The 15,647-nt window shown below is 45.2% G+C and overlaps 1 protein-coding gene across 2 annotated transcripts in view; it reads right to left on the bottom strand.

Moving 5' to 3' along the window:
* The window catches only part of LOC110070508 (tumor necrosis factor receptor superfamily member 1B), a 31,641-nt gene that overhangs the window by 5,314 nt on the left and 10,680 nt on the right, over positions 1–15,647 (bottom strand). Inside the window, exons 2-8 of one of the 2 annotated variants that reach the window (XM_072977705.2) lie at positions 11,757–11,862; positions 7,624–7,752; positions 7,129–7,281; positions 5,860–5,953; positions 4,216–4,415; positions 3,047–3,124; positions 1,591–1,628 (exon numbers count right to left, since the gene is read on the bottom strand). In XM_072977705.2, coding sequence (XP_072833806.2) covers positions 1,591–1,628; positions 3,047–3,124; positions 4,216–4,415; positions 5,860–5,953; positions 7,129–7,281; positions 7,624–7,752; positions 11,757–11,862 — 798 coding nt within the window. The remainder of the gene's footprint in view (positions 1–1,590; positions 1,629–3,046; positions 3,125–4,215; positions 4,416–5,859; positions 5,954–7,128; positions 7,282–7,623; positions 7,753–11,756; positions 11,863–15,647) is intronic. The other variant, XM_078379132.1, reaches the window with a different exon arrangement.

The raw sequence follows: 15,647 nt of genomic DNA, 5'->3' as shown, positions 1-15,647 counted from the left end.
CCCAAACCAGACAAACTTGGAAGTGTTCAGAATGGGACACCACTGGGTTATAAGGTGGTACACACAGTTCTCAGAATTTTGGATAGTACTGGCCCAAGGGAGCGGAAGTCTACGGAAGTTAGACAGATCCATCGGTTCTGATTTTTCAGGAGTCAGAATTCTTTCAGGAAGAGATTCCTTTGGCTCTCACACTGTTAGCCTGTTTCTCATTATTTGGATTTTGTCACACATCGCTCCGAAGTGGGGGAAGAGAAAGGCGACGAACAAACGCTTTGGACCGAGCAAAACATGGAAAAAATATTGCAGCAGTGTTCCAGTAATGGCAGTCATGTAAACTTTATACAAAAAGGATGAGGAGGAGAAAGACACTGAATGGGAAGCGGGAGCTGAGAGTGGAAGGGTTGATATCTCGCCTCACCTTTGCCCTGAATGCTCTTATTAAAAACAACAGAGCAAAGTTAAAGTTTAGCTCAAGGCACTTTTATCTTCTACATTTGTAGAGGGACACCAAGCCTCCTCCGAATAGTCAACACGGAGCAAGCTTCCTCTGGATACTCAACATGGAGCAAGCCTCCCCCGGATAGTCGACATGGAGCAAGCCTCCTCCGGATAGTCGACATGGAGCAAGCCTGCTCCGGATAGTCGACATGGAGCAAGCCTCCTCCGGATAGTCAGTATGGAGCCAGAACCTCTTCTGCACAGAGAGATTCAGTGGCCATCTTCAATGGAGACTTCTTCTGGCCCACACCCTAGTCTGAGGGTCAACAAAGACCTTGGGAAAGTCACTTTTTTAGAGGAGAACTCTCCACTTCTGGAAGTTGGTGTCCAACCAAATGATTACCCCAAGTTCTCGGGCCAGGTTCTATTGCCCTCTGCTTCTCCTCTTTGCTGGTGGGCCCCCATTCTGTGTTGTCTAAGGACCCATTGGACAGGAAGAGAAAGTGGCAGGAGAACGTCTTGGGAACCAGCCTCTCTCTGTCTCAAAGCAGGTATGAAGAAAGACCGGGGCCAGAGGAAAAAGACAGCCTTGCTTAGGGCGAGGGTAGTCATAGAGGCATCTTCTCCAAGCAACGCCCAGCCAAAGGAAAACAACAACCTGGAATCTACACTCTATGCCAAACTAGATGCCAAGGAGGATGAAACCCACTTTCCTTCTCACGATGATATTTCTTTAGGGAACACACTAGGACCAGACACACTAATTGAACTTGGGTTTACCTTCCGACAACCATTTGGAAAACAAAGCATATTAAATGCAATATATGTAGGTGAAGGGGAAAGATCACATGCTATGACAAACAGATTACTTTTATCACTTGAAGGAGCACCTCTTGTAAAAACATGCTAGGTATACTGTCTGGTTTGATCGCGATCTTTGTATTCCAACACTTTAATTGTCAGGCCTCCTTCCAGGGCATCCTGGGATCTATAGTTTAGTGAGGGACTCTGCTAGAGCACTGTTCTACACTGAACTACAGCAGAGAATCAATTGCCCCTCACCAAACTACAGTTCCCAGGATTCCATTAGGATGGCATCAGGGCAGCTTAACTGGCATTACACTGATCCAGCCATGAAGGGAAGGCACTTACCTGCTTTTCGTTTCTGCACAGTGAAGCACAAGGCTGGCCTGCCAAGAAGAAAAGTACAAGTTTAAATTAACCTCATTTTGTTGCTAAAAAATTTAAAAAGAATCTGTTGGCCAGAATTCTTCTGGAGATTCCTGTTGACATAAGAGTAAATCACATGAATCAGAGTGGCCAATTTCCAGTAATCAATCAGTTGCTGTTTACATTCCTGGCCTCGCACCAAACTGCATGACTGGCAGATGACCAGGAATGTAAGCAAGGACTCCTTAATTAGCAGCCATTTCCCACCATGATTTACACACCTGTACTTGTGCCAGTATAAATCTCCAGCAGGATTCTGCCCTTATGTTTATTTTTGTTTAATTTTTTTAAAAAAAGATAATGTATTCAAACAGGTACTCTTCTAAAAAGTCTTCTCTGACCCAGAAACCGTGTGTCCCTTCTAGGGGAATTCATTCATTACCTGACATTATTTCTTCAGGACAGGAATAAAGTTGGCCATATTTCTATTTTCATCAATGACTTTCTCTTTTGCAAATGAATTTTTTTTTAAAAAAAAGTCCTCACATTTTATGAGCGAATGCCGAAAGGAGAAAACCCAAGTATGGACAAATCCTTTTGAATCAGGAGCAGGCAACCTCCAAGGGCCCAAATACTGTTGAGAGTTTTCACAAACTCGCAGGCTGCCTGTAGTTTGAATGACTGAATGGGGGCACCTTTATTGGCTGGAGTGACTGTCAGTCAATCCAGCATCAACTTTCCCTGCCTCTGAATTCAAAGAGAGCACATGCCTCTCTGTTCAGTGCTTTCCCTCCCTCTCTTAAGTCTGTTGTAGCAGCCCATTGTCTGTTAGTATGTTGTTTGATCTGTTTGACCGTCATAAGCTTTTAGTCTTTCTCCTACTCAGTGAGTTACTGAGACTGTAAGTGCCAGTTGATGAAAAAAGGGGTGGATGACTCTGGGAGAAAAATCAAGCTATTCTGCTCTGTAAATGGCTACACTTTTGTTGTGCAGCTAAAGGAATTTAAGCAAAAAAATTCAAAACTCCAACAAAATGCATCCCCTAATGCCACCCCTATAATTAAATACTATTTTGGAGGAGAAAATTCAAACATTCCTTTTGTGCCCTCTAGGGGGAGTGGTGGGCATCTTTAAAGGGACTCCCAGCACCCCTGCGTTCACCTTATACCCACAATTTAAAAAAATGGACACTAGAGGGCAGAAGAGAGTTTTCTGAGCCATAAACCTCCCCATTTATATACGCTTCAAATTCCAAAATCTAAGAACTTGGAACAATATATGTGCCTTTAAACTGTAGATGGAGTTTTTTTTAAATCTGCCTCAGAGACCAATCTCAGTCCTTTCCCTTGGTTTTTTCCATTTAAGCAAACCAGAAGACACGAAAGCATCCCGTTGCTGTTCGAAAGCCAGCCGAGTGGCCCCGTCTGTATGCACTTACTTTTATTATGAAATGCGAAGCAGAGGAGGGTTCCACTGATCAACGCGAAGAGGGCAAACATTGCTCCAGCAGCCCAACCTGGGGGGGGGGGGAGAAAAGCAAACTAAAAATGTTGCAAATTGCGCAGAAATTGCACAGAAGGGATCTTGGGTTGTAAGCTCCCCAAGGAGATTAAAACCAAATATTTGCAAGAAGGAATTCGCCAGTGTAGGCGCCTTACAAGGAGGCACACCAGCCATTTGGGGTTTTCCAAGTTTTATCCAGAAATGCTACAAAGTAAGCCAGGGATCAAAGCATGGACTAAGTATGGTTTTTGAGCCAGTCTTTCCTCCTCGGCTTGGTTTCCAGTCCTTCGATCATCCTTGTTGCCCTCCTTTGAATGTGTTGGCATCTTTCTTAAAGTATGGTGTCCCGAACTGAACACAAGACTCTAGATGAGGTCTAACCAGTGCCAACCAAAGGAAGCAGTACTTCACACACACAGCGTACTTCAAACTGTGGAACTCAAGCCCACAAGAGCTAGTGAGGGCTGGATAAACTGGTAAAGGTAAAGGTAAAGGTTCCCCTTGATATTTAGTCCAGTCGTGTAAAACTCTAGGGAGCGGTGCTCATCCCCGTTTCCAAGCCGTAGAGCCAGCGTTTTGTCCGAAGACAGTTTCCGTGGTCACATGGCCAGCGCGACTTAGACACGAAATACTGTGACCTTCCCACCAAGGTGGTCCCTATTTATCGACTTGCATTTACATGTGTTCGAACAGCTAGGTTCGCAGGAGGTGGGACAAGCGACGGGAGCTCCCTCCGTCGCGTGGATTCGATCTTACGACAGCGGGTCTTCTGACCTTGCAGCACAGAGGCTTCTGCGGTTTAACCCACAGCGCCATCACATCCCTTCAGGGACTAGGATAGTCAATGGCTAATAGTTACATGACTAAGCATCACCTCCGGTATCACATTCACTATCTCTCGGTTTATTGATCGTTGGATAACCAAGGCAGAAGGTACAGTTGCATCGATCTCCTGCTTATAAGCGTCCCAAAGACAACTGGCTGGCCGCTCTTAGAAGAGGACCGGTCGAGCCTGACTTTTCTGATGAGAGGAAGAGCTCAGAAATCTCAGGAGGGCCCCTGTTTTTTGTCACCTTCCCCGTTCGTGAATTCAACCTTGCTCACCAGCAGCGGATGATACGTCTCCGGGAGGGTCTTTCTTGACGGGCAGAGTCAGATCTTCAGTAACAGAATGCTGCGTGGGTGACGGCCCGCTTCCCCTCGCTGTGGTGTGCGGAGAAATGGTTCCTCCGCCGTTCGGCCCCCTGGGCTCTCTGCAAACGTTATCACTGGTGCTATTTCCCGGGATGAGTATGGACTTGCAACTTTGAGGGCGGAAGAAAAAAGGACATTAGAAACGCACAAAGAACCCTAAAAACGCTAGGAACAATTGATAGTTTAAAAGGCTAAACTTCAGCAGAATATCTAATATGGATGGTCATTGGCCTGTTTTTGGTTTTTCTGCAAGCCTATCAGTTGATTGGCTGAGGTTATATTTAGAGATGGGGATATTCGTAAGCCAAATACGAATGCCCCTGTTATTGGCTGCAACTCATGTGGATCTGGACCCTGGAACCGGCCCGTTTACTCACGCACTGCAAGCCTCCCATGGAAGTCGCTCCTCTGTGTCCGTTAAAGCATCAATGGGATTTCTTTCTACCTCTTTGTTTCATTTTTGCAGTTACAGTGGTGCCTCGCATAGTGATCTCTCCGTTTTACGACGAAATCGCTTTGCGACACTGTTTTTGCAATCGCAAAAGCGATTGCTTTGCGATGTTCCCTATGGGGAAAATTCGCTTTATGATGATCGCAGAGAAGTGATCATCGCAAAGCCCCCATTTTCGGCCAGCTGATCGGCGGTTCCAAAATGGCCACCGGGTAAACAAAATGGCCGTCTGCTGTGTTGCCTTGCTTTAGAGGCACTGAAAATGGCCGCCGCAATGGAGGATTTTCGCTTAAGGTTAGTTTTGAAGCCCATAGGACTTCAAATGGCATTTTAATGCGTTTCTATGGGCTTTTTAATATCACTTAGCAATGAAATCGCTTAGCAGCAATTTTTGCTGCACGGATTAACATCGCTAAGCGAGGCACCACTGTACTGTGATCAAAACTGGAACAAATACATTACAGGCCTGGATAGCTCAGGGATTAAGGTCTCTGATACTTGGTAGAGGTTTATTGTTTCCTTCCACGGAGGATCCTTTTGGACGTTGCAGCTTGCCCAAGTCTATCCGGGCGGGCTCGTTTCTTGGCGGCCCAATGGGGAATCAAACTCCCGACACCTGCACCCAACTCACTGAACTATGCACCCAGCTTTTCTAGCCATGGGATTTAGGGTGTTTAGGAAGACAAATCCCATAGTTCTACTTTCTGTGAGCTCCAAAGGAAGATCCACACCTACACACAGCTACATGTGGCTCACCTGGAACAAAGGCCTAGCGTGGGCATCGTTCTTGGCCTCATTTCCTGTTCAGAAAGGAAGTTGCCCCACTGCTAACCAGGAAGTTCCTTTCTGAACAGGATGCAAGGACCAAAACGATGCCCATGCTAGGCCTTTGCTCCAGGTGAGCCACAGCTAGGCCTCTACAGATGTGGGTCTGTCATGTGGAACCCCTAGAATGGAGAATTGTGGTGTTTGTAGTCCAGACCACCCACAAATCACATGTTCAGCCTGAAAATAAACCCAAATTCCACCCCCGTGATTACCACCGCACACGTTCCCTCTCAGAGGTGCTGAGACATATAAACAAAAGAGATGTGGCAACTTACATCGTGTGGGGCTTGCACTCTTCAGTAGGAGATTCCACATCTGAAAATGTTCCAGGACGACAAGGGGCGCATTCCAGGTCTCTGGTTTTTGTACCTATAAAGCAATACACCTTATAAACAAAAACAGCCCTCAAAAATAAAGCCAGTTGACCCCTAATGGAGAAAGAAAGAACAAGCTTCATTTAAGTCCAGTCCCATGTTTTTACAGTAGAGAAAACCTGGCTCACACCATCCTCTGGCTGCTTTGGACAATGTTGCCGTAAAGGAGAGACACGATTTCTACTTTAGTTTTCCTTTCCCATTCTTTAGTCCCTCAGGAGTTACTTAGACGGTTTACAGTGAGGAGTCTTCAGTTAAAGTACGTAGTCAGTCATGCATGTCGTCAGTATGCAGCTAGTTAATCAGTTACACTCTGTTCATGTAACCTGCCATTATTTTTCTACAATGTGCAGGGTTTTTAAAAATCTATCCCAAACTGTGAGTAAATTTTTATTTTTTATTCTTTCTCTTACCACTGTCTCTGAGAGAGTTACTGAGACAGTAAGTGCCAGTCAAGAACTAAGCAATCACGTGTGGTCCACTGTTGGGAGAGTAATTTTAAAGCTAATTTTACTCTGTAGGTTTCTGAACTTTTATACACTGCATAGTTAGAAGGCTTTTAAGCCATAATTATTTTTCATGCTCTTTTTTGAAATCTTATTTCTATTATTTAGAGTCAAAACAGCCTTCCTGGCTCTTTGTAACTACGCTCCAAATTTCTGCCAAATTTCTTGCCCTTTTCGTCACAGAAATTTCCCATCCCTGTCGCTTTGTGTTGTGCAAGGAAACACACAATAGCATGTTTCCATTCCCTGACATTCCTGGATGGAGCATTCTAGGCAGGAAGACTACGAGGCCTATAATGCCTTGCAGATCCATTAAATATAAAGCCATGCCATGGTGGTTCCCAACCTTGGGTCCCCAGATGTTCTTGGATGACACCTCCCAGAAATCCTGGCCGGCACAGTTGCTGGTGAAGGCTTCTGGGAGTTGTAGTCCAAGAACACCAAAGCTGGGAACCATTGCATAGAAAATCCTGCAGACTTCTGGGGCCTCTAAGTCCAAGTCTTTAGAAAAGCCCATGCTTCATCACAACTTGAAACGTTATATAGAAAGGGAACAGTGAGACAAGAACAATGGGACTGAGCCGGCTGATCAACAACCCCCAGAAAGCTACAGCTTACCCACCCATATGCAACCGGTCGCCACTTTGGCTGTTACCAGACTGACCTGGTCTCACGACTCCATAGCCTCTTTGGCACAAGGGAAGAGCCTCACAGCGGAGACACACCCCTTTGGAGATCCTCTGGCTGCAGAACTGGTGAGGCTGGCACCAGCAGTGCCGGTTCTGTGTCGCCTTGCATGCCGTCACTTCCACAAATCCTAATTCGAACGGAAATAGAGGTCGTCAGGCAAGTAGGTGGGGAACGGCTGACACCTGAACCCCTGATCTATGAAGCCAGTGCTTAAGTTAACGGAGGGAGGGAGGGAGGGAGGGAGGGAGGGAGGAGCTGATGATGGATGGATGGATGGATGGATGGATGGATGGATGGATGGATGGATGGATGGATGGATGGATGGATGGAAGGATGGATGGAAGGAAGGAAGGAAGGAAGGAAGGAAGGAAGGAAGGAAGGAAGGAAGGAAGGAAGGAAGGAAGGAAGGAAGGAAGGAAGGAAGGAAGGAAGGAAGGAAGGAAGGAAGGAAGGAAGGAAATCCATTTACCGGCTCTGCATGGCGGGTCGCATCCTAAGCAGCGTTCCGCTCTGCTCCACACCAGTGTATACGTCCCTTCCTCGCATGGCACACACTGTGTATCGACAGTTTCATTGCAGCTGCGAAGCACACGAGAACCTACAAAGACAAAAATAGTAGTAACAACAAATGCTCTCGGAAAAACGGGAGAACAGATCTCTTTAGAAGACTTGTGTTCCACGGCGCTTCAGTGTCGTGGAGGCATTTATCCTCTTTGATCTTTATTTCTGCACGTGGAGCCCTCGTGCATTGAGTGAACTACGTGAGCCATGCGATTCTCTATGCACTCCTTCCCAACTTTGGGTCCCTAGATATTCTTGCAACTTGCAACCCAAGCCATCCACCTGGTTTGCCGCTGAAACTTTAAGCCCTCCCTTCATCAAAGCAATCCTTATTTCTTTAATTTTTTTATGAGAAATTACAGATGTATATCTTTTGCGATCGCTCCTAAAAAGTTTGAAGTTCTTTTTTTTCCCCTTTAAAAAAAAACACGAAAAATCAACAAATTAAAAAAAAAACAAAATCTAAAACTGTTCAAATTTTAAAGGTACTCGTGAAAGCGTTTCCGCAGGAAGGAAATGAAAAGTTGTCTCAAAAAGAAATGAATCTTCAGGGGTGGATCATTCAGCTGACTCAGGCTGTATGAAAGAAAAAAAAATGAGATCAGCAAAATGGCATTTGCTTGAGAGGGATTGTTCCCAGAAACTACGAAGGTTTGTGTCAGTGGAAAGACTGCTACTGATTTTTGAACTGTGTACACAAAGACAGTATTGACTCTGGACACGCTTACATTCCTGTAATTTTATGTTCTTTCTGTATTTATCTTGAACTTTTAAGATTGGGAAAAGATTTTAACCTTTAGCATTACCAGGTTGGGCTGGGAGAGATTAATATTTAGATCGTGTGAATTTTAATGTTGTGAACCCCTTTGGGTCCCTTGACGGGAGAAACATGGCATATAAATAAAACTAATAATAATAATATTTAAAAGCCTTGTGAGCCTCTTAGATGAGGGGTCAGCAACCTTGAGCCCTGTTGACAAAACTGGCCCTTCTAAGCTAGCTCTCTAAGCTCCCTATACAGCTTTTGTTCCCTGTTGTTAGTATTTCCCTCCCCCTTTAATCCTGAAAGTTTGGAAAAACTTTCTTAAGGCTTAATTAAGAACTTGAACCTTGAGCTTAAAAGATGTCAAGCTGCAGGGTCTTATGGGCATCGACCTGAGGTTGTCCTACTGGTCATTATAAGGTAGCTTCTTTTGTTATTCAGATAGATACACATTCAGACATGTCTGCATGCAGTAACTTGTTGCTCTGTTTACGTAAGCTCATTTCCTTCTGTTTTTTTTTTCTTGGTCATTTTCTTGAACTTTTCTACAACAGCAACACACTGGAGAGCGTAAACACAAGGCATTGCCCTTTGACTTTGCTTACTTTTGAAGCGTTTTCGGGAAGAAAGTACATGCGGTCATTGCCTCCCTCCCACAGGAAGCCCGAACTTGACTTCCTTCTCTGTAGAAAGCCAGATTTCCAAATCCTCCAGTGAAATATTATTTCCCAGGGACAGGAAAAGCAAGCAAACACCAGAAGGCTTAGTTAGAATCACATCTGTCCTGGACTGTTCATGGCCAAGATTTAAAAAGCTGGCTTGGAGAGAGGGAAAAACCAAACACACAATTACAAGATGGGGGATACTTGGCTCATTCATATTACGAGTGAGAAGGATCTTGGAATGGTTGTAGATCACAAGCTGAAGATGAGTGTGAAGTGGCTGCAAAAAAGGCAAATGCCATTTTAGGCTGCATTAACAGCCGTCTAGTCTCCAAATCCCACCAGGTGCTAGTTCCCTCTCTGTTCGGCGCTAGTTCAGCCTCATCTAGAGTCCTGGGTCCGGTTCTGGACACTGTACTTTTAAGAAGGATTGCCAATGAAGTGGAGCAAGTTTGGAGGAGGGCAACAAGGATGATTAGGGGGCTGGAAACCAAGCCCTAGGAGGAAAGACAGAAAGAACCGGGCTTGTTTAGCCTTAATAAAAGAAGACTGAGGGGAGATAGGATCACACTTTTCAAAGACTTGAAAGGCAGTCATCCAGAGGAGGGGCAGAATCTGTTTTCAGTCATCCCAGAGTGCAGGATACATCACAATGAGCTCACGTTACGGGAAGTCAGATTTCGGTTGAATATCAGCAAAAACCTCCTAACTGTTAGAGCAGTACGACAATGGAACCTTGGGAGGTGATGAGCTCTCCAAGGCTGGAGGCGCTCAAGAGAAAATAAGACCACCACTTATCAGATCTGCTTTGATTGGGATTCCTGCATCGAGCAGGGGTTGGAATGGATGGCCTTCTAGGCTTTTTCCCCCCCAACTCCATTGTTCTATGATCCTATGAACTGTGGTTCGCTTTTCCTGCAAGAGGCACTTTTCCTACATTGCATTTGAAGGAGCTAAATTGGATTGGAGGATCCCTGCAATCGGTGGGTTGTGAAACACCCAAGAGGATGAGAGATCCTTTAATGGACACTTTCTGCACACTCATTGGCCTTCTTCCAGGGTGAAGGGGGGGCAGAGATGGGGAAGAAGCCACCCTTCCCTGCAAGCCAAGACTCCTTAAACCCCTGGGAGCTTAGACTTTGAGGGGGAAAATATATTAAACTGCAGAGACATAGATAATGATTTGCTCAGATTCATCTGTACACACACCTTTGCGCCACTTAGGATCCATGCATCTCAATCTAAACTGAATGCAGATCCGCCATGGTATTCACTCACTCCACTTCTCCTTTCTTTTGTAGATGGTTATTGACTCAAGTGTTTGTTTATGCTTTATCAGCTGCCGCCGTCTTCCTTCCTCTCCTTTTTAAACAATATTTCAAAATTCAAGACACCAGAGTGTCCTGAGTGACACAAGCGCTAGCCAATCAGTGCTGTACAGAAGTCACGGATCGCTCTCCTGGCCTGTGAGTCTGGTATGCAGTGTGCTGTTTGTTTTCGTTCTGAAGTTCCTGTGTGCTTTATCAGTTCAAACATTGGTCTGAAGCTTCCTCTTACCTTTTTTTTCTCTTCTTCTTCTCCATTTAATTATCTAATCAGAACTGTGCCAAACCTTTCTCCGGAAAGAAAGGGGAATGAGAAACACGAGAGCCAGCTAATCTAGGCAGGATTGCTCCCGAAGATCAGTGGGAACTACATGGGCCGTTTACTCCACAGTTTTTGTCGGCACAGAGGAAATCAAATTAAAACCCAGCTATTACATGGCAAACAGTTAGGCATGGTTAAGCCTGTGTTTTTCAATAAGGATTTATCTCTTTTGTTCAGCCAGCAAGGAGCGGTTTATTCTGCACTGATTCTTTGCTTTCTGCCCAGTGTGACTGGCCGATAAACAGTCACATGTGGGTGTCAGTTCCCTTCAAACAAGCGCCTGTTGTTTCCAAACTGCTTCTTTTCAACACTTTCCAAAGTGTGTGCTGCATTAGATGCGCGCTATGTCACTTTGGAAAAATGGAAATAAATAAATAAAAGAAGTGAATTGAAAGGGTCATCCAGGAAGAAATTGCTAATCTCATTTCACATCTTTCTGCCTCTGCTGGCTGCCACAACATGATGATTGTCTGCATTCGTCCGGATGGCTGGAGCGATTTCCCCTGTGGAATGCTGCCCAGTTTTGAAAATCTCCAAATCAAGACAGGTTTTCCCTGCTGTATACTGTAGTTCCACCCACAGTCTGGTGCAAAAGACCGAGTCATATTTTGAGAGCCTTAAAATAAGCCGGTCAGAGTGAGACCACAGAAAAATTCTGTATTACATGTGCCACAACGCTATCAGATCTTAGAAAACTGGAGAACTAAATTGCAAGGACCTCTGGATCGTCGGGTCCAGCCTCTGTCAAGGAGGCACCATGGAGAATCAAACTCCTAACCTCTGGCCAGAGGAGGTGAGGCTTTGAACAACTATCCTGCCCTCAACAGTTCTGCCCAGCTGTTCTAAAGTTGAGTCTGTGGCTTCCTTTGTGGATTTAGTCCATCCCATGCGCAGTCTTCCTCTTTCCCTGCTGCCTCCAACTTTTCCTAGCAACTAGATCAATACTTAAGGCTTAGAGGAGTTTGTTACCTGGAGGACACGAGCTGCAACATTTATTGATGGCTTCAACATAGTGTTCCAAATTGGGATTTTGACACTTCTCCGGAAGCTGAGGGGTGTACGGTAGCGAGAGCACCTGTGGGGGGGAGGAGGAGAGAGGGGGAAAGGGGTGTTACTGTACTTTACCTTCACAACACATAGTGAAAGAAGCTGCCAATTCTAACCAACTCTGCACAACTCTACCCATAACCAGACATTCCTTGCTTCCCCCCTTCCCCCCCAATTATCCAGAGTGTCATCAGAGACATAAAATGTACGCACCCTCTTCACTGTTACAGAGAGAATATCCTGGCATTCACGATATATTAGACTGCAACCGTCTGACAAATCTGGACCGGCTGGAATGTTGTATCCAGAGTCATCAGCCCCAACGGAATGGGGTACAAGTATTGGCCAAAACCCAATCAATTCTGGGATACAATTATTATTGAGGCTCTCTGGATAAAACTTGAGCCACATTCCATCCACAGAAATAATGGTGATGCTTTTAGTGCTTGCTTGGAAGCCTTTGTTTTTTAAACTGGATAGACGTGGCAGGTTGCCCTTCTATAATGTGGATTATAACACTAATGTTAATTTGCCTGAGTTTGGTTTGAAAGTTTACCCAGTTGGTTTTGATTGCACCTTGTTCTTAACGTTAGCGTTGTTTCAGTTCATATCTTGTCTTCCCTGATGAAGATGGCGCAGGATTATTGCCATCGAAAACTTGGACTCTATAAACAATAAACATGTATTGGCACGACGGGAAACCCATGAGCTATTTATGCAAAGCATACGTCATGAAAGACTGAGATTTCTAAAAAAATTAATGAGTTGGAAGAGGCCTGTGAGGCCATCAAGTCCAACCCCCTGCTCAAGGCAAGGAACCCAAATCAAAGCAGATCTGCCAGGTGGTTCTCCAATCTCCTCTTGATTGCCTCCAATGCTGGAGCGCTCGCCACCTCCTGAGTTCATGGGTTCCGTTGTCATACTGCTCTAACAGTTAAGAAGTTTTTATCCTGATATTCAGCCTAAATGTGGCTTCCGATCACTTGAGCCCATTATTACATGCCCTGCACTGTGGGATGATCAAGATCAGCTCCTCCTCCTCCTCTGTAGGACTACCTTTCATGTCTTTGAAGAGTGCTATTTAGTTGGCAGTAGATGAGGTGTAAGTGTTTTCATCATCATACAATCAGTATCAAATTCTCAAGAGGACAAGGTCTACCAGAACGGAGTGCCAGTCATTGCGGAGGTGCTCCTGGGTGAGTCAAAGCACTCGCCTTTACAGACTCCCTCGTTCATGATGATCAACATGGGGACAACGTAGCCCTGGGGTTAAGAGGAGACTTGTGTGTCGTTGGAGGCCAGATCATTGGGGCAAAGAAGAAGCCCCAGCTCCCTTGACGCTTTCCCCAGCAGAGAATCAAGCACAAAGCATTGGGCTCTGATGCAGCCAGCTTCAGAGATCATTTTTCCATTCAGTCAGAAGTCAAATGCTAAGCTGTTGTCCTACTGTGTCAACGGGAAGGAACAGGAGGGAAATTAAACAAGAAGCAGTTGGCACCACCTACGTCTGACTTTGACTTCGCTTCCCTTGTCTATCAGCCAACACTGCTTGAGGGAACCCATAATCGGTGCCCAAAAACCCACCCATGAGGCAGTCAACGTAGCCCCCTCAACTTGAGAACCCTTCCAAAGCCCAGCCAAGGAGGCACGGAGATCGGGAAACCGAGACACCACACCCTGTGTGCGTGGTGACGTTGTTTCCAAGGAGGAAAATGAGGCTTATTCTGAAGTAGCTCAAGTGTAGGAGTTTCCTGGTGTTATATGCTATTACTAACTTTAAAAAAACAACAACGATTAGAACAGTCCAGGGTGCAAAAAGGGGACGTTGTGGGAGGGAAAGATCCTGATCGTGATGTCTGCAAGTCTTCCTTTGCGCCAACGACTCCCCGTCCTAAATTTAGGTGTGTAAAACCATCAGGAGAAGCATGAAATGTAGAGGAACTGATCAAGTACCAACCAGGTATAGGCCCCAAACATACATTATTTTTATATTAACCCCAGGGAACTAAAGAAGATTGTCCCATGGTAGCTAAGAGAAATCCTCCGTTTCTCAGCCTTGCAGAAAGAGAAAAATGGTTGGATTTCAATAACAGGATGGCATTTTTAGTCGTTCTCAGCAACAGCTTAAAAATAGGATACAGAAGTAGGGCACTTCTCCGTTTAAGCCGGCTGAGAAAGATCAGGCAAGTTCTTGTTTGCCTTTTAAGTGTCTAACACGTTTGAGAAGCACGGGGCAAAAACAGTGACTCTGTTCGGGATGTGACCAAAAATGAAAATTAAATATACAGTAAAAAACAGGAAGAGGTGACTACCGGTCTGGCTTTGGCTGTTCTTGGCTTTAATTCTCAGCTCAGAAAAAGAAAAAAATGCTAGATGTCAACTAATGACTTCCTTCGTTAAGGAGGTGCACGTTCTCATTTCAAGGAGCCCACTGAGAATGGCCAGCGATGCTTCGGTGCTAGAAAGAATTTGGAAGGAAAGGCGGTATGTGAATGGCAGATGCCGCCACCAAGGAGGGTAACAAGATGGGGAGGTGAGTAAAAGGGTCTGAGCAGAACTTTGGGGAAATCTGGATTTTAACCCTCATCTAGTCGTTGGATGACCCTGAGCTAAACTATCCTACTTTGCAAGGTCATTGTGAGGATACAGCAGCAGCGAAGGCAGAAGCATCAAATAATCATTGAGTTGGAAAGGGGCCTATAAGGACACTGAGTTGATCCCCTGTCCGATCTCCTCTTGAAAGCCTTCAGTGTTGGAGCACTCATCACCTCTTGTGGCCATGGGTTCCATTGTCGTACTGCTCTAACAGGAATATCAGGAAGTTTAGAGTACTACTCTAACAGTTGGGAAGTTTTTCCTGATATTCAGCCGAAATCTGTCTTCCTGTAACTTGAGTCCATTATTTATTTATATATTTATTTTATTTGTTCCATTTTTACCCCGCCCATCTAGATTCGGGAATCTACTCTACTAGATGTCTCCAGGATGGATGAGGACCGTTCCTGCCCCTCCTCTGGATGACTTGGCCAAGAAGCAAATATTTGGCCAAGTGCTCAGCACACAGGGGGTGAATCTCATGATAGCCGATTGCAGAATTCCTAATTGATGTCTTAAACATCTCCCAGGTGGAAACAAAATTCCTTAAAGGATTAAGAAGTCATGCTTGTATTAAAACAATCTGACAGGTCCAAAATAGCTAGGGGCGGGGAGAGATGAATTTGGCACAAAGTGAGGCAAGGAAGCAGTAATGAATCCTCCTTACTTTTCACTTCCCTGCTATAGTATTTCCTACTCACGATATACTTCCTCTCCTCTCCCCTACATGTACTTCCAGATCCATATCTAACAACCACTGCTTTTTTTTGCAACCCCACCAGCATCCTGAATATCAGGAAAAATTTCCCAACTGTTAGAACCAATGAGGTGGCAAGCGCTCCAACACCGAAAGCATTCAAGAGAAAATTGGACATCCTTCAGCCATATCTGCTTTGACTTGGACTCCTGCCTTGATGGCCTTAGAGGCCCCTTCCAACTCCATGATTCTGTGATTCTATGATCATCTCGGACCCCATGATTCCTTAAAGGTAGAGAGCGCACAGGTCTGATTGAACTGCAACTCCCGCCATCCCCGACCATGACAGCCGATGGAGATGGGAGATGGATTCCAAGAACGGATGGAGGGGAACGATTTCCCCGTCTTTTGACCTAAAACAAGAGCGGAAAACCTCTTTGGGGATAGATTCAGTTGCTGCTTCATTGGCCAAAGACCGCACGCCATCCATTTCTTCCAGCACCAAAGGGCAACAAATTCCT

This window comes from Pogona vitticeps, chromosome 7 (genome assembly GCF_051106095.1).
Source record: "Pogona vitticeps strain Pit_001003342236 chromosome 7, PviZW2.1, whole genome shotgun sequence".
NCBI lineage: Eukaryota > Metazoa > Chordata > Lepidosauria > Squamata > Agamidae > Pogona > Pogona vitticeps.
This window is presented reverse-complemented; position numbering and strand designations above follow the sequence as displayed.